This window comes from Hemitrygon akajei, chromosome 14, assembly GCF_048418815.1.
Source record: "Hemitrygon akajei chromosome 14, sHemAka1.3, whole genome shotgun sequence".
Classification (NCBI taxonomy): Eukaryota; Metazoa; Chordata; class Chondrichthyes; order Myliobatiformes; family Dasyatidae; genus Hemitrygon; species Hemitrygon akajei.
The window spans coordinates 82,872,855-82,897,450 of record NC_133137.1 but is presented as its reverse complement, the minus strand read 5'-3'; the positions used below and the strand labels follow the sequence as shown (position 1 = coordinate 82,897,450).

The following is a 24,596-nucleotide window of genomic DNA, read 5'->3' as shown; positions in this document are numbered from 1 at the left end:
TTGCAAACACAGGCATCCCTGGTGGTCTTTAAGAGGACCTAGTCTTACCATAGTAATAGTCATGCTTATACTGTTAATATATCTGAAGAACCTCTTGGGATTATCTTTACCTTTGCCTGCCATAAGCTTTTTGTTTAATGAATGTCTTATGCCTGTTTCTTAATTGTACATGTGATTTTTTAATGTTCTAGCACTGAGCAGCAGTGAACCATCTGATTGGCCTATCAGAGTTCTCTTTGGGAACGAGTTGACTTGATCAGCATTTCTGATCTGGCTATTGTTCACGATTGCACTTAATAAAAAAAAAAGCTGTTTTTGCACTCCTGATTTCCCTGTTAAGTCTGCTCTGAACTTCTTATATTCATTTTGGATACATTTGTCCCTCTGCTGAAAAGCATTGTATACACTCTGTCAATATGGCACTGAGCTGCAGTCTCCATTGAGGTCACAGCTCAGACTTATTGGTCTTTAGTTGCTTTAAGTTTCCTCTGTGTTTCGGTGGCTATTGGGGAGCTCTGGAGTCCAATCCCATCAGAGTGTTTGCATCCTTCCTATTTTTGAGATCTACCAATACAGACTCAATGGATGAGCCCTCCGTTATGGCCCCTCTGAAAGCAGATCAGAATCAGAATCAAGTTTATTATCATTGGCATGTGTTGTGAAATTTGTTAACTTAGAAGCAGCAGTTCAATGCTGTGATATTGTTCCTGATTAGTAGTGCAATACCCATCTCTATAAGACCATAGGGTCCAGGAACAGAATTAGCCCATTTGGCCCACTGAGTCTGCTGTGCTTTTTTATCATGGCTGATCAATTTTTCCTCTCAGCCCCAATCTCCTGTCTTCTACCTGTATCCCTTCATATCTCGACCAAACAAGAATCTATCTACCTCTGCCTAAAATATACATGAAGACTAACTGCCTGTGGCAACGAATTTCATAAATTCACCACTCTCTGACTAAAGAAATTCCTTTTCACCTACATCCTAAAAGGACACCTCTCTATTCTGAGGCTGTGTCCTCTGGTCTTAGACACTCCACCAGAGGAAAACATCTTCTCCACATCCACTCTATCGAGGCCTTTAAATATTTAATGGGTTTCAATGAGGTCAACCCTCATTCTTCTGAATTCTAGTGAATATAGCCCCAAAACCATCAAACACGCTTCATATGACAAGCTGTTTAATCCTGGAATCACTTTGAACCCTCTCCATTTTCAGCACATCCTTTCTAAGGGGCTCACAATATTCCAAGTGAGGCCTCACCAGTGCTTTATAAAGCCACAACATTACATCCTTGCTTTTATATTCTAATCCTCTTGTAGAGAATGCTAACATCACATTTGCTTTCCTCACCACAGACTCAACTTGCAAATTAATCTTTAGGGAATCCTGCACAAGGACTCCCAAATCCCTTTGCACCTCAGATTGTTGTATTTTCTCTCCATTTAGAAAATAGTCTAGCCTTTTACTTCTTCTACCCAAGTGCATGACCATACACTTCCCGACACTGTATTCCATCTGCAACTTTGTCCATTCTTCTGATCTGTCCAAGTCCTTCTGTAGCCTCACTATCTCAAAACTACACCTATCTGCAAACTTTGCGACAAAACCATCAATTCCATCATCCAAATCATTGACATATAATGTAAAAAGGAGCGGTACCAACACAGACCCCTGTGGAACACCACTACTTAATGCAGGAGCCCTAGCAGAGATACTTAAATCACTCTTAGTGACAGGTGAGGTACCGGAGGATTGGATGTTGCTCCACTGTTTAAGAAAGGCTTTAAAAGTAACAAGGAGTTATAGGCTGGTGAGCTTGACATCAGTACTGGGAAAGGTATCGGAAGGTATTCCAAGGGACTGGATATATGAGTATTTGAGTAAACAAGGACTGTTTAGGGATAGTTAGCATGTCTTTGGGTGTTGTAGGTCATGTCCAACTAATCTTCTAGATTTTTTCAAGGAATTTACCAGGAAGGTTGATGCAGGCAAGGCAATGGATGTTGTCGACATGGACTTTAGCAAGGCATTTGACAAGGTACCGCATGGGACGTAGGTCAGTAAGGTTCAGTCGCCTGGCATTCAGGATGAGGTAGTAAATTGGATTAGACATTGCCCTCGTGGGAGAAGCCAGAGAGTGGTAGTAGATGGTTGCCTCTCTGACTAGAGGCCTGTGACAAATGGTGTGTCACAGGGATTGGTTCTGGGTCCATTGTTGTTTGTCATCTATATCAATGATCTGGATGATAATGTAGTTAACTGGATTGGCAAATTTGCGGATGGCACCAAGTTTGGGGGTGTAGCAGACAGCAAGTAAGACTGTCAGAGCTTGCTGTGGGATCTGGACTAGCTGGAACAATGGGCTGAAAAATGGCAGATGGAATTTAATGCAGATGAGTGTGAGGTGTTGCACCTTTATGTATCGCACTGTACTGATGCCACGAACAACAACTTTCAAGACCTATGTTAGGGATAATAAACCTGATACTGTCACATAAATCAGTGGTATGCTAGAACATTGAGTTGCCAGTTCTGCCTTTTGGTCAGCTATGTTCATGTTATGGCCACAAAATCCCAGTCGTTAGAGGCAATCCACACCCTTAGTTCATCTGCCTTACTTGTCAAGCAACATGCATTAACTAAAAGCAGTTTAAAGCAATGGTCCTGCCTGCCCTTTTTTCCTAAACATGGCTATCCAGATTGCCTGGCTTGCACACTTTGGGTTCAGCACATGCCTCTGTCTTCTCACTGCCTTCACTCACTCGATTCCCATCCTCTGTCAATCTAGTTTATACCCTCCTATTAAACTATAATGCAAATTTTCTCACTAGGGTATTGGTCCCCCACTGGTTCAAGTACAAACTGTCTCTCTTGAACAGGTTACCACTACCCTAGAACTTGAATCCTTACTCACTGCATCACCATTTCAGTCCCTTATTCACCTTTCTGTTCACAAAGTTATTTGCTGGTCTTGTCAGTTAAGATGTACTCCCATTAAAAATACAGCCATTTGTTCACGCCAAAACATTGAAGTAAACTATGTATTGTAACTGGTGATTGTATTTAATATGAATCTTTGTACTGAAAAATGTACCAAGAAAATCCACATATTTTGAGTTCAGGAAGATTCTTTTTCCCAGATCTCCCCTCTATGTTTGCATGTGCTATACAAATACTTGTTAAAATCTACAGCTCTCAACTCTGACTGACTCTGAACTACAACAGTTTCCTTATTAAGACTGTGGTATAAGCTATGCACAAGTCACAAAAGCAGTTATATCACATATGTGTTTTCCGTTTGTTAACAATGTAATGCTAGAGTCATAGAGTTGTGCAGAAGTACAGCATAGAAACAGATGCTTTGGCCCATCTAGTCTGTGCCAAACTATTTAAACTGCCTACTCCCATCGACCTGCACCTGGACCAAAGCCTTCCATACCCCTCCCATCCATGTACCCATCCAAACCTCTCTTAAACATTCAAATCTAGCTTGTATGTATTATCTGCGCTGGCAGCTCATTCCACACTGTCACAACACTCCGAGTAAAGACGTTTCCCCTCATGTTCCCGTTAAACATTTCACCTCTCACCCTTAACCCATGACCTCTAGTTGTAGTCCCACCCAACTTCAATGGAAAAAGCCTGCTTGCATTTACCCATCAATACCTCTTATAATTTTATATACCTCTATATGATCTCCCCTCAGTCTTCTATGTTCCTAGGATTAAATTCCTAACCTATTCATTCTTTCCTTATAACTCAGTTCCTGCAGTCCCAGCAACATCCTTGTAAATTCTCTCTGTGCTCTTTCAACCTTACTTACATCTTTCCTGTAGGTAGGTGACCAAAACTGCACACAATACTCCAAATTGGGCCTCACTAACTGAGGTTGATAGACTCTTGATTAGTCAGGGCATGAAGGGATATGCGGAGAAGGGAGGAGATTGGGTCTGAGAGGGAAAATAGATCAGCCAGGATGAAATGGCAGAGCAAACACGATGGGCCAAATGGCCTAATTCTGCTCCTATATCTTATGGTTTTTTGACTTATGCGAATTCAACATAACATCCCATCCCCTGTACTCAGTACTTTGATTTATGAGGGCCAATTTGCCAAGAGCTTCCTTTTTGACCCTATCTACAAGTGCCACCATGTTCAATGAATTGTAGATCTGTATTCCTAGATCTCTTTGTTCTACCGCACTCCTCAGGCCCTACTGTACACTATGTAAGACGCACCCTGATTGGCATGAGTTGTTCTGGCAGACAAGGTGAAGGAGAATCCCAAGGGCTTCTACAGATATATTAAGAGCAAAAGGATAGCTAAGGAAAAAATTGGTTCTCTTGAAGATCAAAGTGGTCATCGATGCATGAAGCCAAAATAAATAGGGAAGATGTTAAATGGATTTTTTTTGCATCTGTGTTTACTCAGCAGATGGACACAGAGGCTACACAACTAAGGCAAAACAGCTGAAATCATGCACCGTATACAGATTACAGATGAGGAAGTGTTTGCGCTAAGAATAAAACAGGAAATTATACGCTGGTGAGCCTCATGTCAGTAGTGGTTAAAAAAATATTGGCAGGTATTCTAAGAAACTTGATATCTAAGTATTTGGACAGACAGGGCCTGATTAGGGGTAGTCAACATGGGTTTGTGTATGGTAGGTCATGTCTAATCAAGCTTACATAGAGTTTTTCATAAAGGTTACAGGAAAGTAACACCATAAGATGTAAGTTCAGAATTAGGCCATTCAGTCCTTTGAGTCTGCTCCACCATTCCACTATGGCGGATTTATTATTTCCCTCAAACCCATTCTCCTGTCTCCTCCCAGTAACATTTGGTGACCTTAGGGACATCCCTCTATTGTGAGGCTATGTGCTCTGGTCCTAGACTCCCCCACTACAGGAAACATCCACTCTATCTAGGCCTTTCAATATTCAATAGGTTTCAATGAGATTTCCCCTCATTCTTCAAACTCCAGTGAGTACAGGCCCAGATACATCAAATGCTCCTCATATGTTAACTCTTTCATTCCAGGAATGATTCTCATGAACTTCCTCTGGACCCTCTCCAACCCCAGCACATAATTTCTTGATGAAGGCAAGGCAGTGGATGTTGTCTATATGGAATTTAGGAAGGTCTTTGATAAGGTCTCAAGAAGGCTGGTAAAAAGGGTTCAGATACTTGGCATTCAGGATGAGGTAGCAAATTGGATTTGACATTCACTTCACAGGTGAAGCCAAAGAGTGGTAGTATCTATCTTGCCTATCTGTCATGGAGGCTTGTGACTGTGCCACAGGGATTGCTGCTGGGTCCATTGTTGTTTCCCATCTATTTCAATGACCTAGATGATAATGTGGTAAACTAGATCAGTTACTTTGCGGATAACACCAAGATTGGGGGCTTAGTTGACTGCGAGGAAGGCTATCAGAGCAGATGGAATTAAATGCAGACAAGTGTGAGGTATTACACTTTGGGAGCACAAACCAATGTAGGACTTATACAAAGAATGGTTGAAGACTCTGGAGTGTAGTAGAGTACAGATCCATAACTCCTTGAAAGTGGCACCAGGTAAATAGGGTCGTAAAGAGTGCTTTTGGCACATTGGCCTTCATAAATCAAAGTATTGAATACAGAAATGGAATGTTATCTTGAAGTTGTATAAGATGTTGGTGAGGTCTAATTTTGAGTATTGTTTATAGTTCTGGTCACCTATCTAGAGGAAAGATAGCAATAAGATTGAAAGAGTACAGAGGCAATTTACAAGAATGTTGCTGGGTCTTGAGGAACTGAATTATAGGGAAAGGTTGAATAGGTTAGGACTTCATTCCCTGCAGCATAGGAGAACGTGGGGAGATTTGATAGAGACATACAAAATTATGAAGGCTATAGATAGCTTTTTTCCCCACTGAGGTTGTATGAAACTAGAACTAGAGGTCATAAGTTAAGAGTCGCTATCGTGTTTCCTTTGTGATGTCACTTATGTGCTGGTCCCAGATCCTCTGATGTGTTAACAGCAAGTAATTTAAAGCTATTGACTCCTCTGCAATCTATCCAATTTAATAACACCTTTCCTATACAATTCAATAACAATTTTCCTACAACAGGCTGAACAACACTAATGCCTCACCTACATCTTGTACAACTGCAACATAACAGCCCATCTTCTATGTTCAATATCCTGACAGATGTAAACCTGCATGCCAAAAGTATTCTTCACTACTCTGCCCGCCTGCATGACCACTTTCAGGGAATCAGGTACTCCTAGACCCCTCTGCCTACCATTCACTGTGAGTAGTCCTGCCATGATTTATCTTCCCAATATGCAACACATTTCATGTACCCAATTTAAACTCTATTGGCCATTCCTTGGCCCACTTACCCAGTTGATCAATATACCCCTGTAATTTTTGATAACTTTCTTTATTGTTCATAATACCTCCTATTTTAGTGTCTTCTTCAAACTTACTAACCATGCCTTGTACATACTTATCCAAATTGTCGATATACCTGTGGATGACAAATATTACTGAGCCTAGAACTGACCCTGGGGAACACCAGTAGTCACGTGCCTCTTCTGAGAAACAACTTTCCACTATCACTGTTTCCTTCCTACTGTCATACCAATTTTGTGTCCAATCAACTAGATCTTCCCGGATTCTATGTGATCTAACTTTCCATTCCAGCCTATCATGCAGAACTTTAATAAAGCCCTTAATGAAGTTCACTACGCCTATAACCCTGCCCTCATCCATATTCATCAAAAACATTCAATTTCATTAAACACAATCTCCCATGCATAAAACTGTGCTTACTATCTCTAATCAAACACAAAGTACACTGCAGATGCTGTGGTCAAATCAAGACATACTAAAAAGCTGGATGAACTCAGCAGGTCGGGCAGCATCCGTTGAAAGAAGCAGTTAATGTTTCGGGTCGAGACCCTTCATCAGGATGAAGGGTCCTGACGAAGGGTCTCAACCCGAAACATTAACTGCTTCTTTCAACGGATGCTGCCTGACCTGCTGAGTTCATCCAGCTTTTTTGTACATCTATCTCTAATCAACATCTGTCTTTCTAAATGCACATACCCCTTATCCCTCAGGATCCTCTCTGGTAGCATGCATGCCACAGATATCAAGCACTGGTCTATAGATCCCAGGTTTTTCTTTGTAGCCCTTCTTCATTGAAGCCACAATAGCCATCCTCCAGCATTTCACCCATCAAGGTAAGTGATTCTTGGATTACAAGACAGGTTGTGAATTTAGTCAAGAAGCTAAAGGAAACCTTTGTAAGGTACAGGAAGCTAAAAGCAAACAGGGCCTTTAAGGATTATAAAGAAACTAGAAAAGAACTCAAGAAGGAAATAAGTGAGCCAGAGAGGTATGGACCGTCCTTTGCAGAGAATCTCAAGGCATTATATGCATATATTAAGAGCAAGAGGATAACTAGGGAGTGGGTAAGACCACTCATGTTTGAAGGAGGGAACATGTGCTTAGAGGTGGAGGATGTGGAGAGGTTTTAAATGAGTACTTTGCATCAATATTTACCAAGGACGAGGATAGTGAGATCAGTGTAGAATGTGTGCTAATATGCGAGGGCATTTTGTGATTAAGAAAGAGGCAGTGTTGGGGCTCTTGAATAACATTAAGGTTAAGGTGCTAAGTTCCCAGTGTCTGATGGCATGAACTCCTAATTATTGAGAGAGCATGAGAGGAGATAGTGGAGCCTTGACCAGAATCTTCATATTCTCTCTAGTTACAAATGAGGTCCCAGAGGATTGGTGAGTAGCCAATGTTATTTCATTGTTTAAGAAGGGAAATAGGAATAATTTTGGAAATTATTGACCAGTGAGTCTCATATAAATGGTAGTGAAACTATTGAAGAGGTTTCTTAGGGATAGGACTTATCAGCATTTGGAGAATCATGGTTTCCAGTGAGCAGGATTAGAAGAATCTGCACACTGTTGTAGACTCAACCTTTTCCCTCACAGGCACAATTCTGCCCGTTACTGAGGACATCTCCAAGCGATGGTGCCTCAAGAAGACAGCATCTACCTTTAAAGACTCTCACCATTTGGGCCATGCCCCCTTCTTGTTACTGCCATCAGGGAGCAAGTTTTTTAGGAGTTTTACAAGAAGGTGATGAAGATAATTGATGAAGGTAGAACTGCAGAATCTCCTATCTGCCCCCTTAACTATCACTAATTCTGTCTGATTTTCCATTGCAAGCTGAGCCTCAGAGTCAGTCCTATGCTACAGAAGGGGCTGCTAATTTCTCCTGAAATATCAGCACGCCACCCGAGACTTCTTACAGTTCCCAGTATTCCCATTTTTATTTCAGGATGCTCTTGTTATCAGAGTCACATGAACCCCACAACAGTAAGATCTATCTAAACCACAGCTGTAGAATTTCCTTGGCTTTTATGCAGAACTAACTGAGGTATGGAAAATCCCACTGGAATCTCAGTCCCATCCCATTCACGATGTCCGTGCTGGGCACATGATAGTGCATTTAATCATTGAGATGGAAATGCAACATGCTTTAACAGGTTCTGTTGTGATAGAAAACCCAGAACCATTTCCACTTACATCTGTTCTAATGAAGATGTAATTGTCACCTTTACATTTAATTTCTTATCAATGGTCTGCCAGATCATTAGTCTTCATTTTGCAATTTACTGCCTAATGAATTGGTTGCTGTCAAATATCTATGAAATGGTCTTTATGCCAAATATTCCATAGAACCATAGAACATTACAGCACAGAAACAGGCCTTTTGGCCCTTCTTGGCTGTGCCAATCCATTTTTCTGCCCAGTCCCACTGACCTGTACCTGGGCCATATCCCTCCATACCCTTCTCATCCATATACCTGTCCAAGTTTTTCTTAAATGTCAAAAGTGAGCCTGCATTCACCACTTCATCTGGGAGCTCATTCCACACTCCCACCACTTTCTGCGTGAAGAAGCCCCCTCAATGTTCCCTTTAAACTTTTCCCTCTTCACCCTTAACCCATGACCTCTGGTTTTTTTCTCCCCTAGCCTCAGTGGAAAAAGCCTGCTTGCATTCACTCTATCTATACCCATCATAATTTTATACACCTCTATCAAATCACCCCTCATTCTCCTACGCTCCAGGGAATAAAGTCCTAACCTATTCAACCTTTCTCTGTAAGTCAGTTTCTCAAGTCCCGGCAACATCCTTGTAAACCTTCTCTGCACTCTTTCAACCTTATTAATATCCTTCCTGTAATTAGGTGACCAAAACTGCACACAATACTCCAAATTCGGTTTCACCAATGTCTTATACAACCTCACCATTACATTCCAACTCTTATACTCAATACTTTGATTTATAAAGGCCAATGTAACAAAAGCTCTCTTTACGTCCCTATCTACTTGTGATGCCACTTTTAAGGAATTATGTATCTGTACTCCCAGATCCCTCTGTTCTGCTGCATTCCTCAGTGTCCTACCATTTACCTTGTATGTTCTACCTTGGTTTGACCTTCCGAAGTGCAATACCTCACACTTGTCCGCATTAAACTCCATCTGCCATTTTTCAGCCCATTCCTCCAACTGGTCCAAATCCCTCTGCAAGCTTTGAAAACTTTCCTCACTGTCCACTACACCTCCAATCTTTGTATCATCAGCAAATTTGCTGATCCAGTTTGCCACATTATCATCCAGATCATTGATATAGAGGAAAATAACAATGGACCCAGCACTGATCCCTGTGGCACACCACTAGTCACAGGCCTCCACTCAGAGTAGCAATCCTCCACTACAACTCTCTGGCTTCTTCCATTGAGCCAATGTTTAATCCAATATACTACCTCTCCATGTATACCTAGTGACTGAATCTTCCTAACTAACCTCCCATGCGGGACCTTGTCAATGGCCTGACTGAAGTCCATGTAAACAACATCCACTGTCTTCCCTTCATCCACTTTCCTAGTAACCTCCTCGAAAAACCCTAATAGATTGGTTAAACATGACCTACCACGCACAAAGCCATGCTGACTTTTTCTAATAAGTCCCTGTCTATCCAAATACTTGTAGTTCCTATCTCTTAGTATTTCTTCCAATAATTTACTTACTACCGATGTCAAACTTACTGGCCTATAATTTCCTGGCTTACTTTTTGAGCCTTTTTTAAACAGCGGAACTACATGAGCTATCCTCCAATCCTCCGGCACCTGACCTGTGGATATCAACATTTTAAATATTTCTGCCAGGGCCCCTGCAATCTCAACACTAGTCTTCTTCAAGGTCCGAGGGAATTCAAAGTAAAGTTATTATCAAAATACATATATATCACCAGATACAACCCTGAGAATCACTTTCTTGTGGGCAATCACAGTAAATACAAGAAACACAATAGAATCAATGGAAGACCACATCTAAGAAGACAGACAATGACCAATGTGCAAAAAAACCCAAACTGTACAAATATAGAAAGAGAGAAAAAATATTAATAATAATAAGTAAATAAGCAATAAATATCGAGCACATGAGATGAAGTCCTTGAAAGTGAGTGCAGTCCATTGTTTATGCCAACTGACCACAAATTCTGCCAATCATCAAAGAGAGAACACCAATGGAAATTACAGCCCAAAATGTTTAATGATACCCACACAACCCATGTTATCCCTCAATATTCTTGTCCATAAAATATTGAATTCTACTGTAATAGGTTGAAATCATATGGAACTATTTTTATTTATCAGAAATATATTGGAAATACACACTTAACAATCTTACGGCTCCTTTGTATCAAGTGTTTGGAAGAGTGCCCAACATCCATGCATTGGACTTGCATCTTACCATTGGTTTCTGCTGGGCCACGGCCTTGTTGTGAAAACTGGTCAGATGCTTTGTGCTTTTCATCTTTCACAATGATTTCAGTGTCCTGGCTCACTTTACTCCTAGTGAAAACAAGGACAAGCTGGTTGCAATTTATCAAGTTTCAAGTGGAGCAAGGTGAGAACACAGGGTCAGAATATTTGAAGGTTATTAATCACCAGGACAAAGTGCTAAATGTCCGTACTTTGGATCATTGTATTCATGCATCTGGCTGGCAAAATGTTATAGAAGTTCTACTGCAACTTATGGAAAGGATTATGGAATTAGATAGCTGCTGGGTGATTGGTTATTATGTATTCCTGTGAGCATATTATCATGAATCATGGAGCAATATAGCAGGGGTACAGGCCATTTGGCCTATCCAGTCCATGCTACCCAGTGAATCTATCAGTTAACACTTTATAACTCATAGGTTTTTCGACATATATTAGCAATATTGATAGATTGCTTTTTGTGCTTATTATTTTAGATTGGGTATAATGTTTTATATAATCTCTGTACCTCTATCTTTCTCACTATTTAAAACTCTACAGAATTTCATGTTATCTGAACACTTATTAATCATTCCTCCTGTATTCACATCCAAATTGTTAATGTATTGAATGAACACTATGGGTTCCAGTACTGATCATCACAGATTTCCAATCACAAATAAAAACATCAATGTAGTGTATTTAATATTTCAGTAATATTTGAGTAATATTGTAAATATATGGTTTAATTAAACATTCTTTATTTCTTTACATAATTAATTACCGGTTATATGTAGAACTACGTGAATGACATACGTTTCATGTGAGCGCCTCATGAAAGAAAAGGAAAGTAAAACAAAATATATTTTTTCTTTTGATAGTATCTGGAGTTTCAAAAAATAACAGTGCTGATGAAGAAGTTTTAAAAGTAACCTGAGATGATTATCTACCTGTTGAAGCAGAGTGAGATGTTCTAGTAAAAAAAATGCATAGCACATTTTTTTTCTCTTCGGAAGGGGGAGAGAGAGATATTTGAGTTAAAAAATGCAGAAAATGGGTGAAATTCATGGGTTCATAAACATTGAGTACCGGGTGATAATAATAATAAGTTAAAAAATGCAGACATGGCTGTCTACATCAGAAAGATACACACCTTTGATTGCACCACAGATAACTGGATGATGTATACTGAGTGCAGTTTTTAACATTTATTTATTGAGATACAGTGCAGAATAGGCCCTCCTGGCCCTTCGAGCCACACCACCCAGCAAACCCCTGTTTTAAACCTAGCCTAATCACAGGACAATTTACAATGACCCATTAATCTACCAACCAGTACATCTTTGGATTGTGGGAGGAAACCGGAGCACCCAGTGTACACCCAGGCGGTCATGGGGAGAAAATACAAACTCTTTACAGGCAGTGGCAGGAACTGAACCCGGGTTGCCTGTACTGTAAAGAATTGTGCTAGCCACTATGCTACTGCACCACTATTCAGTTTGCTTAGAAGTTTAACTGCTCCAGTGAAAGAAGCCAAAATGAGTTTGCTGATATTGTGAATGGTAATGCAGTAACATTTAGAACGGAAACCATTGTTGATTGCAGAACACTTTAGGTTTCATAAGTGGAATCAAAAGGAAGGGAAGTCCATTTCTGCTTAAGTGGCTGAATCAAAGAAATTGCAAGAGCATTGTCAGTTCAGTGATGAGCTAATGGTGCAGTGAGAGATCATTTAGTTTGTGGGTTCTTACAAGAAAACATTCTAAAATGGCTTCTAACTGAAGCATAACTCACATTTACAAGAGCAGTCGAAATCACTGTATCAATAGAAACAGCATCCGGAGACACAAGCAAGTTGCAGTCAGGAATGAAAGTGAGAGTGAGCAAAATTGCAACATCTAAGCAGAAAGCTGCACAAATTGTGTTACTATTTTGGCAGGAGCTCACATACACCAGACCAATGCAGGGTTAAAGGCAAAACTCACAGAAAATGCACCAAAGTAGGACACATACGGAGAACATGTTGGGCAGACAAAAATAAATGGACTGCAGAGGGAAGAGAAAAGATAAAACGTCAAGTTGCAGCTTGGAAAAGAGCACTAATCTGCGCAGTTGATGAAAGATCTGATGATGAGGAGAGTGGTAACCTTGAGATTTACAATGTGAAAACTATCAAGAGGCAAGCAATATGGTTTATGACAAAAATGAATGAAAAATTAATGAAGATGGAATTGGACACCGGCTCAGCTGTTTCAATCATTCCACAAAATGAGTATGAATGGCATTTCAAAGATACTGAACAAAAGCTTGCAGGTATCCAACAAAGAACTTATACTGGAGAAAAGATAACTCCTGTGGGAATGACATTTGTAATAGTGAAATACAACAACCAACAAGGCACATTGGGCTTGTAAGAACAAGAGAGCCAGCACTGTGGGGCCATGATTGGCTGAGACAACTACAATCGATTGGAGAGCAATGCAACGTCCCCTGCAATTCAGTCAACTGAACGTGAATTAAGAAAGATACTGGATGATGTCACAGCAGTGATGGCATTGGAGAACTCAAACATATCCAGGGTAAAAGAGTGTTAAATGAAAACGCCACATCCAAGTTTTACAAAACCCATCTGGTTCCTTATACCATCTGTGACAAAGCAGCCAGTGAGCTGGATTGCGTGGAGGCTGAAGGAATTCTTTCTAAGGTTAAGTGGAGCCCTTGTGCAATGCCAATGGTCCCAGTAGCCAAGAAGAGTGGGTCTGTCAGGATTTGGGGTGAATTTAATGTCAACATCAACCCAGTAAAGTCAATACCCTCTCCCAGGATAGAGGGTATCTTTGCAAACCTTCCTGGAGGGAGACACTTCAGCAAAGTGGACTTAGTTGAGGTCTACCTACAGATGGAGATGGAAGAGGAATCTGGTGTTTCTCAACATAAACACTCACAAAGGGCGTTATTACCATAATAGACTAATTTCTGGAGAAGCATCGGCATGTGCTTTCTGGCAGAAAGCTACAGACCAGGTGCTGTAAGGCTGCCCAGGCACTCAGTGTTACCTGGATGACATAGTAATTTCATAGAAACATAGAAAATCTACAGCATAATACAGGCCATTCACAGAACAGGCCACAAAGCTGTTCTGAACATATCCTTATTAGAACTACCTAGGCTTTACCCATAGCCCTCTATTTTTCTAAGCTCCATGTATCCATCCAGGAGTCTCTTAAAAGATCCTATCGTTTCTGCCTCCACCACCACTGCCGACAGCCCATTCCACGCACTCACCACTCTCTGCGTAAAAAACTTACCCCTGACATCTCCTCTGTACCTACTCCCAAGCACCTTAAAACTGTGCCCTCTTGTGCTAGCCATTTCCAGTGAGGATGACAAGGAACATCCCCAAAACCTCAAGACAATGTTAAAAAGATGAGAAGATTCTGGGCTTAGAGCAAGACACAAGAAGTGTGAATTCTTTAAACCAAGCATCACTTACTGTGGTCGCACTACTGACACACAAGTGTGCTGAGAAAATTCAGGCAGTGGTGAATGCTCCAAGGCCAAAGGATGTGTCACCATTGCAGTCCTTTTTCGGATTTATTAATTACTATAACAGGTTCCTGCCAAACCCGGCTACTGTGCTCCACCCTATGAATCCATTACTGCAGATCGGGAAGAAATGGCAATGGATAAAGCTCTGTGAGGTGGCTTTCCAAAAGGTAAAGGAATTGCTGACGTCGGACACTGTTCTCACACATTATGATCCACATCATCCAGTGAAGCTTGCCTGAGATGGCTCACCTTATGGTACAGGTAGAGTCATGTCACATGTTATGATTCCCTTACCACCACAGAGAAAAATTATGCACAGGTTGACAGAGAGGCCTTGAGTTTGGTTTGGGCTATAAACTGTTTCAACCAGTACTTGTATGGGAGGGCGTTTACCCTCATTACTGATCATCAACCACTGGTGTCCATTTTCAATCCACAGAAGGGTGTTCCACTAACAGCAGCAGCATGAATGCAGAGATGGGCTCGGTTTCTTGGAGGACACAATTACAAGTTTGAGTTCAAGAGGACAACTAATCATGGAAATACCGATGGTTTGTCCAGTTTACCCTTGGAAAAGGAAATGCCTGATAAAGGACATTCCCTTTGATATATTCTCCCTAATGAAAATTGAAAGTCTCCTCTATTACTTCAGAGATGATCCAAAGGGAAACCAGAAAAGACCCCACACAGTTTCAGGTGTATGTGGCAACCCAAAGTAGTAGGTATGTAGAGCAGAAATTCAAGTTCCCCAATTTTTACCGGTGCCGGGCTGAACTTGCTTTTGACAGAGAATGCCTTAAGCGAGAACTGAGAGTTGTCACACCCTCAAGGTGAGAGCTGAAATGCTGGAGGAGCAACACACTGGTCATCTGTACGTGGTCAACATGAAACCATTGGCTCAAAGCTTAGGATAGATCAGCACATCAAGCAACTTGCCATGCACTGTTCAGGATGCCAACACACCCAGAAGGTGCCAAGAGCTACACCTCTCCATCCCTGGGAGTGGCCTGCATTGCCCTGGCAGAGGATTCATGTGGATTTTGTGGACCATTCATGGGCACGAATTTCTTGGTGGTGGTGGATGCAGCTACAAAGTGGCCAGAAGTGTTCCCAGTGGCCTCCACTGCAGCCTTGTGCACAATGTGTTGAGAAGCCTCTTCACAAGTCTGGTGTTCTTGAACACTTAGTCAGTGACAATTGATCAGTTCGTTGTGGAACAGTTTCAGTCATTCCTGAAAATGAATGAAACTATTTATATTATTTCTGCACTGCACCACTGCTACTAATGGCTTGGCGGGTAAGTTTGTCCAGAGTCTAAAGAACTCTATCACTTCCCAGCTCAGCTCTGCATCCCGTCAGTGTCTCATTGCAAACTACAACAAACCCACACACTATCCACAGCTCCACCAACCTCTGTGTCATTTGCAAACTTACTAACCCACCCTTCCTCATCCAAGTCATTTACTAAAATCACAAAGAGCGGGGGTCCCAGGCCAGATCCCCATAGAACACCACTGGTCACTGATCTCCAGGCCAAATACACTCCATTTTCTACCACCCTTTTCCTTCTATGGGTAATTCTGAATTCACACAGCCAGGTTTACTGACTTTCTGAATCAGCCAACCCTGGAGAGCCTTATCAAGCGCATTACTAAAATCCATATACACACCATCATGCACTACTCTACCTTCATCATTGTGCTTTGTCACATCCTGAGGCTTGTGAGATGTGATCTGCTCCTCATCCCTAATCAGACTATGCTTCTTCAAATGCTCATGTCCTATCTCTAAGAACTTTGCCAATAATTTGAAGTACGACTCACTGTTCTATAATTCCCAAGGTTATCCCTACTTCTTTTATTTCCTTTTTGTCTAACTGCCCTTCACAAAGCCATTAAAATCTTGGCTGGTCTGATTGGAAATTTAACTCCACATTCTGCCTCCCCCAATGACCTTTTACTCTTTGCTGATAGACCATTTATCCACATCTTCCTCAGATTATTCTTAGATCCTGCTTCAACTGTCCTTTGAGGAAGGGTGTTGCAAAGATGTGGAGTTACCGGGGATTGAACCTGGGACCTCATCCATGCGAAGCATGCACTTTGCCACTGAGCTATATACTGACTCTAAGATTGAGAGGGAGATGCTAAATTTAGGTGTATTGATATTACAGTTGAATAAAGTAACTAAAGATGTATGAAAGAGGAGCTGGCCAAGTTGACAGGAAAGGACAATGGCAGGACAGCAATGGAAGGAGATCCTGGAAGAAATTGGGAAGATGCAGGATTATTTCATCCTAAAGAAGAATCAGCATTTTAAAGGGAGGATAAGGTGACCGAAAATGGAAGTCAAAGATAACATTAAAAACAAAAGAGAGGGCACACAATATTTCAAAAATTAGTGGGAGGCTAGAGGATTGGGAAACCTTTGAAAACCAATAGAAGGCAACTAAAAAACATGAAATATGAAGGTAAGCTAGCCACTAGTATAAAAGAGGAGACCAACAGTTTTTTTTCCAGATATATAAAGAGTAAATGAAAAAGTGGTGGACATCGGATGGCTGGAAAATATCGTTAGAGATGTAGAAATGTTGGATGAACAGATAATTATTTTGCACCATTATTCACTGTAGAAGACAAGCAACATGCAGGAAATTTGAGAGTTTCAGGGAGCAGTACTGAATGTAGTTTCTATTACTATGGTGCTTGAGAAACAGAAAGGTAAGCAAGTGGTTAAGTCATCTGAATTGAATGGATTGCACTTTGGGTTCCTGAAAGAGGTAGCTGAAGACATTGTAGTGATTAGTTGTGATCTTTGAAGACATTCAGGAACAATGTTTGCACAACTTCTTTTCACATCATATATCAATGCTTTAAATGACGGATGTGATGGCGTTGTGGGCAAGTTTACCATTGAAATAAAGATGAGTGGAGGGGCAGGTGGTATTGAGGAGGCAAGCAGTCTGTAGAAGGATAAAGGCACAGATTAGGAAAATGGGCAAAAACTGGCAGACGGAATACAGTGTTGGGAAGTGTATGGTGATACACTTTGGTAGATGTAATAAAGGCATAGAGTAGTTTCAAAATAGGGAGCAAATTCCAAAATCAGAGGTGCAAGGGGATTCAGGAATCCTCATTCAGGAAAGGTTAACTTAGAGGATGAGTCAGTGGTAAGGAAGGTAAATGCAATGCTTTCATTCATGTTGAGAGAGGGTTAGAATATAAAGGAAAGGATGTAATACTGAGGCTTTACAAGCCATTTGTCAGGCAGTACTTGTGGTATTGTGACCAGACTTGTACCCCTCACCTAAGACAGGATGTACTGGCACTGGAGATGGGTCTATAGGAGGTTCATGAGAATGATCCCAGGAATGAAAGGGTTAACATATGAGGATATAACATGTTATCTGGTAATGTATAATATATTTGATTGCTCTGGGACTGTACTTGTTGGAGTTTAGAAGAATGAGGGGGCAATCTCACTGAAACTGATCAAATATTGAAAGGCCTAGATAGAAGATTTTTCCTATAGTGGGGAACCTAGGACCTATGGGTACAGCCTCAGAATACAAGGATGCCCCTTTAGAACAAAGATGGGGAGAAATTTCTCTAGCCAGAGGCTGGTGAATCTATGGCAATAAATTCCACATAAGGATGTGGAGGCCAAGTCATTGAGTATATTTAAAGTGGAGGTTGGTATTTTCTTGGTTAGTAAGAGCATGAAAGGTTACAGGGAGAAAGCAGAAGCTTGGGATTGAGAAGGATAATAAATTAGACATGATGGAGTGGCAGAACAGACTCGATGGGCTGCTCCTATGTCTTATGGTTCCAGAGGACTTGAACATCGCAAATGCCACTCCACTCTTTAAGAAGAAGGGAGCAAAGTAAAAGATAGGAAATTATAGACTGTTTAACCTGACTTCAGTAGCTGGTAGGATTAAAGAATCCATTAAGAATGTGATTTTTTTAGGTACATGGCAGCAGATGATAAAATAGACCAAAGTCAGGATGGTTTTCTCAGGGGGAAATCATGCCTGACAAATTTGTTAGAATTCTTTGAGGATGTAACAAGCAGGATAAACAAAGAAGAATCAGCAGATGTTTATTTAAATTTTCAGAAGGCTTTTGACAAGGTGCTGCACTTAGACCATAAGACGTGGCAGCAGTATTAGTCCATTTGGCTCATCGAGTCTGCTGCACCATTTTCCCATGGCTGATGCATTTTTCCTCTCAGCCCCAATTTCCTGCCTTCTCCCCGTATCCCTTCGTGTCCTGACCAATGAAGAATCTAAATATTCATATAGACTTGTCCTCCACAGCTGCTTGTGGCAAAGAGATTCACCATTTTTTGGCTAAAGAAATTCCTGCTCATCTCGGTTATTCTGAGGCTGTGTCCTCTGGTCTTAGACTCTCCCACCATAGTAAACATCCTATCCACATCCACTCTATCTAGGCCTTTTACTATTCAATAGGTTTAAATGAGGTCACCCCTCATTCTTTTCAATTCTCGTGAATACAGGCCCAGAGTCATCAAACACTCTTCATATGACAAGCCATTCAATCCTGGAATCATTTTTGTGAACCTCCTTTGAACCCTCTCCAGTTTCAGCACATCCTTTCTAAGATAAGGGGCCCAAGACTGCTGACAATACTCTAAATGAAGCCTCACCACTACCTTACAAGGTCTCAACATCACATCCTTGCTTTTATATTTTAGTCCTTTTGAAATAAATGCTAACATTGCATTTGCTTTCCTCACCATAGTCTCAACCTACAAATTAACCTTTAGAGAATCCTGTACAAGCACTCCCAAGTCCTTTGCGCCTCAGTTTTTTTGTACTTTCTCTCCATTTAGACAATAGTCAACTCTTTAATTTCTTACACAAAGTGCATGACCATACATTTCTCAATGCTATATTCCATCTGCCTCTTTTTTGCCCATTCTTCTAATCTGTTTAAGTCCTTCTGCAGCCTCTCTATTTCCTTAAAATTACCTGCCCCTCTGGAGATCTTTGTATTGTCTGCAAACTTTGTAACAAAGTCATTAATTCCATCATCCAAATCATTAACATATAATGTAAAAAAGAAACTTTTACTCTGAGGTTGCATGCTCTGGCCCTCTGAGGTTGTGTCCTCTGGTTCTCTGACCTCTAAAAAAATATTCCTCCTCATCTCTGTTCTAAAAGGTTGTCTTTTTACTCTGAGACTGTGTAAACTTGAGGCTGCTTAACAAGAGAGAAGACCATGGTAGTACAGGAAAGGTACCAGTATGGATAGAAATTAGGAGGAGTTGTGATCTCTTTGAAAGCTACTAAATATTGTAAGCCCTGAATAGAGTGGTAATGTAGAAGATGCTTCCAGCAGTAGGAGAGTCCAGGACCAGAGGACACAACCTCGGAGTAAAAAGACATCCTTTTAGAACAGAGATGAAAAGGAACATTTTTTTCAGAGGATAGAGACCCAGAGATAATAAAATTTACTTTGAACTTTAAAGTAAAATACTTCTGAACCATCTTAACAATCTTCTGAAGGACTCAGTGGGCTTAACTCAGTACGGCACCTTTAAGTGGATGATGGTATATTGCCATGGCCAGAAGAGAGGGAGGAGGGGATGACTCCAAGCCAGACTAAAATGGTGGGGTATTAAATTTCCTCTACCCAATATCTTGTTAGAAAATGTAGTTGTTGGAGAACACGATTGAGCACCTAAGAGCAAGATTGCTCTATTAGATTGAAATGAGGGATTGTTTTGTTTTCTGTTTCATGGAGACATGGCTAACTCAAGAAATGGCAGATTTGTCAATTAGACCCAGAGGATATGCTGGATGGACCATAATGCTGATTCAGGGAAGGCAAAAAGTGGGGGTTTGTGTTTTGTGGTAATCTCTTTGTGGTGATTGTACACAATTGTCTTGTTGCACTCTTATTCTCCCAACTTGGAACATCTAATGATTAAATGCCAACCGTTCTACCTGCCAAGAGAGTTCTTTCAGACTCTTCCGAAACCAGAAACCCTGGATAAACCGTGAGATCCACATTCTGCAGAGGGCCAGATCAGTGGCATTCAGGTCTGGCGACCAAGTAAAATACAAGAGGTTCACATATGATCTCCAGAAAGCCATCTCGCATGCAAAATAGCATTTGAAATCAAACTTAAATCACTGAAAGATGCTCGACAGCTACGGCAGGGCTTGAATGCTATCATCTCCTACAAAGTAAGACCAAGCAAAATAGGTGGCAGCAAGGTTTTGCTCCCAAATGAGCTGAATGCCGATTTTGCTTGCATTATCCGTCAGCTGGATCTACTTCAATTTCATTACCGTCACAACAGGTCAACAGCAGATGCCATTTCATTAGAGCATTTGGACAGTGAAGATGCACATAGCAGGATGCTCTTCATTAACTACAGCTCAGCATTCAATACTATTATCCCTTCTAAACTAATCAAGAAGCTTCAAGACCAAGGCTTTAATACCTCCTTGTACAACTGGATCCTTGATTTCCTCACTTGCAAACTCCCAGTCAGTTTGAATTGGCAACAACGTCTCCTCCATGATCTTCAACACCGCAGGTGTACCACAAGCCTGTATGCTTAGCCCCTGCTCTACTTGCTTTATACTTATGAGTGAGAGGCTAAATACAGCTCCAATACCACATTTAAGTTTGCTGTTGACATCACTGTCAGTGGCGGAATCAAAGGTGATGATGAATCAGCATATAGGAGGGAGATTGAAAATCTGGCTGAGTGGTGCCAAAGGAACCTCTCACTCAAAGTCAGCAAGACAAAAGAGCTGATGGTTGACTTCAGGAGTGGGAAAACAGAGATCCATGAGCCAGTCCTCATCAGAGGTGGAGAGAGTCAGCAACTTTAAATTCCTCAGTATTGTCATTTCAGAGGATCAGTCCTGGGCCTAGCACATTACTAAGGAAGCAAGGCAGTATCTCTACTTGCATAGAAGTTTGCAAAGATTCAGCATATTTTCTATTTCCTTTGCTTCTTGATATCCCAGGTACTTATATATTTCATATTTATCCATCAGTTGTATTGTAGCCTACTGCTCTGTTTTGTGTTCTATTAACTCTATTGCACCTTTCTTTATGTTTAATGTTCTTCACTTATCTAGTCTGAAGTTTATGCTTATATCTTTCGAAAATAGTTCTACTATATGAATTAAGTACTTAATTAAGTAATGTATAGAAGGTGTGTCAAGGTGTAATTCATTCGCTTTTTTTTGATTTGTTACCCTATCTTCATCTGATTCAGTAAATTAGAGAGCGGGTTTGAAGCTACACAAAACATTGTGGGCTTAGAGACTCACCCTGGACAATGCCTCGGTTTATTTGATAACGGTGGTTGTTCTTTTTTGTTTGTTAATAGATAGGGTGATTATACAATGCCAATGGTTCATCAGATGTTGTAGGAATATCACAAGTACTGGGTGTAATTTATATACATTAAGAACTTCTATTAACCATGAGTGTGGAGCAGAATCAAATGCTTTATGGTAGTCAATATATCAATATGAAAGATGTCTGCTTTTCCACCGGGCTTGATTTAGAATTACGGAATCTATTATCAGTTGTTCTTTACATCCCTTCATACCCTTACGGCATCCCCTCTGCTCTTCTGTAAGTAAATTAACTTTACTATTATTATTATTTTATTTTCTTTCTTTTTGTGTTTGTACAGTTTTTTGTCTTTTGCACTCTGGCTGTTTGTCCTTCCTGTTGGGTGTAGTCTTTCACTGATTCTATTGTGTTTCTTGTATTTACTGTGAATGCCCACAAGAAAACTAATTTCAGAGTTGTATCTGGTGTATCTGATTGTACTTTTATAATAAGTTTACTTTGAACTTTGACTCTCTCCACTGGCAATCCACTAGTGTAGACTTGGTCAACTTAAGAGCAAAAGGATTGCAAGGGATAAATCGGTTCTATGAAAGATCAGAATAGTAATCCATGTGAGTATTTGGAAGGTCAGAATGGAGCCAAAAGAGATGGGAGAGATCTTAAATGATTTTTTTGCATCTCTATTTACTCAGGCGACTCTCACAGATCCTATAGAGTGAGGCAAAGCAGCACTGACTTCATGGACCCGATACAGATTACCGAGAAGGAGGTTGGTCAAGAAGGTTCAGTTGCTCAGCATTCAGGATGAGGTAGTAAACTGGATTAGACATTGGCTTTGTGGGAGAAGCCAGAGAGTGGTAGTACATGGTTGCCTCTCAGACTGGAGGCTCGTGACTAAATGGAACTATTGGCCTTCATAAAGGAAAGTATTGAGCACAGGGGATAGAATGTTATTTTGAAATTGTATAAGACATTGGTGAGGCCTAATTTGGAGTATTGTGTGATATTTTGGTCACCTACCTACAGGAAAGATGTAAATATGGTTGAAAGGGTCCAGAGAAAATTTACACGAAGGTTGCTAGGACTGGAGGAACTGAGTTATAAGGAAAGATTAAATAGGTTAAGACTTTATTCCTTGGAATGTAGAAGACTGAGAGGAGATTTGATAGAGGTATACAAAATTATGAGGGGTATAGATAAGGTAAATGCAAGCAGGCTTTTTCCACTGAGGTTGGGTGGGACTACAACTCAAGGTCATGGGTTAAGGGTGAAAAGTAAAACGTTTAAGGGGAACATGAGGGGAAACGCCTTCACTTAGAGGGTTGTGAGAGTGTGGAATGAGCTGCCAGCGCAGGTAGTACATGTGAGCTTGATTTCCATATTAAGAGATCTTTGGAAAGGTATATGGATGGTAGGGGTGTGGAGGTCTATGGTCCCATACAAGTTGATGGGTGTCAGCAGTCTAAATTGTTTGGCATGGAGTAACTGTGCTGTATTTTTCTATGACTTTAAGACTCTAAGTTCACCCTCCTTTCCCTTGTTGAAGTCAATAATCAGTTTTTTAATTTAACTGACATTGAGTGAAAGGTTATTATTATGGTAGATTAGGGATAGCCTGCCTGACTTTGCCTGTTAGAGTTCAGGTCTCACAAATTGGATTGAATTTTGTTTTAAAGATGTACCTAACCAGGACATTTAATGAGAGCAGTAGATGTTGCTTATATGGACTTTAGTAAGGCTTTTGCCAGATGATTGGACATTAACAAATGTGGCAGATGTATTAAAGAAAAGTAGGTAATTACTGTAGTTAATTACAAATTATAAACTACCATAGGTAGTTACAAACTTGCATGTCAACTGTCAGTGGCAGAGAAGTTACTGGCAAAAATTATGAAGGAAAAAATTAATACAACTAAGAAGAGCGGGGATTGAACAAAGATCATCACCATGGCTTCATAGGGGCATGGGTCACAAAATGCTTTGAGAGAGAGCAGTGCAAATAATATATCTACATGAACTTCAGTAAGGACTTTGATAACCCCGTGTAATTTTGGAAAGTGTGCAAACAAGAGAAAATCTGCAGATACTGGAAATCAAAGCAACACGCACGAAATGCTGGAGGAACTCAGCAAACCAGGCTGCATCCACAGAAAAGAGTACTGTCACCATTTCGGACTGAGACCCCATCCGGCAGGACTGGAGTTAAAAAGATCAAAAAGGAAAGCGGGCAAATTGTTTCCAAAATTGGTATGCTAATAGAAGGCACAGAATGATGTCTTTCATGATTGGAAACTTATGATCAGTGGTGTACCACGTGGATTGATGCTGAGACTCTTGGTGATTTTATATACATTGACAATATCAATATTAATGTAGGAGGTACGATAAGCAGTTTTGCAGATGACATGAAAATCACTTGTATTGTTGGTGGTGAGGAGCATAGTCTAAATGACAGGATGATATTGATCATTTGGTAAAATGGCCAAAGCAATAGCAGATGGAATTTAATCCTGATAAGTGTGAGCTGACACACATTTTTCTTGAGACTTTCCAAAAGTATAATTTGCAATAATTAGTGACATCTCAAGATAACAGAATTACACAAGAAAGTAAGGACATTTTCTATCTTGCTATATTATGATATTAAACAATATCATATATTATGATGATTAAACAATTTACTGATGCAGAAGAGGATTTCACAATTACTTGATTTATACTTCTCTTCCAGACTATGTTTTTCCTTTGACATTTAAGACAATCAGTTAAGCAAGCATTTCAAAACAAGTACTTTAAGCATGTTTCCCTGGGAAGGGTTTGATTATCATGTTGCTATATTTTATGATTTAAGATG

At 40.5% G+C, this 24,596-nt stretch overlaps 1 protein-coding gene across 2 annotated transcripts in view; it reads right to left on the bottom strand.

Moving 5' to 3' along the window:
* Positions 1 to 24,596, bottom strand: part of pcloa (piccolo presynaptic cytomatrix protein a) — a 437,698-nt gene that overhangs the window by 16,894 nt on the left and 396,208 nt on the right. For both annotated transcript variants that reach the window (XM_073066476.1, XM_073066477.1), the window contains one exon: positions 10,834 to 10,934. In XM_073066476.1, coding sequence (XP_072922577.1) covers positions 10,834 to 10,934 — 101 coding nt within the window. The remainder of the gene's footprint in view (positions 1 to 10,833; positions 10,935 to 24,596) is intronic.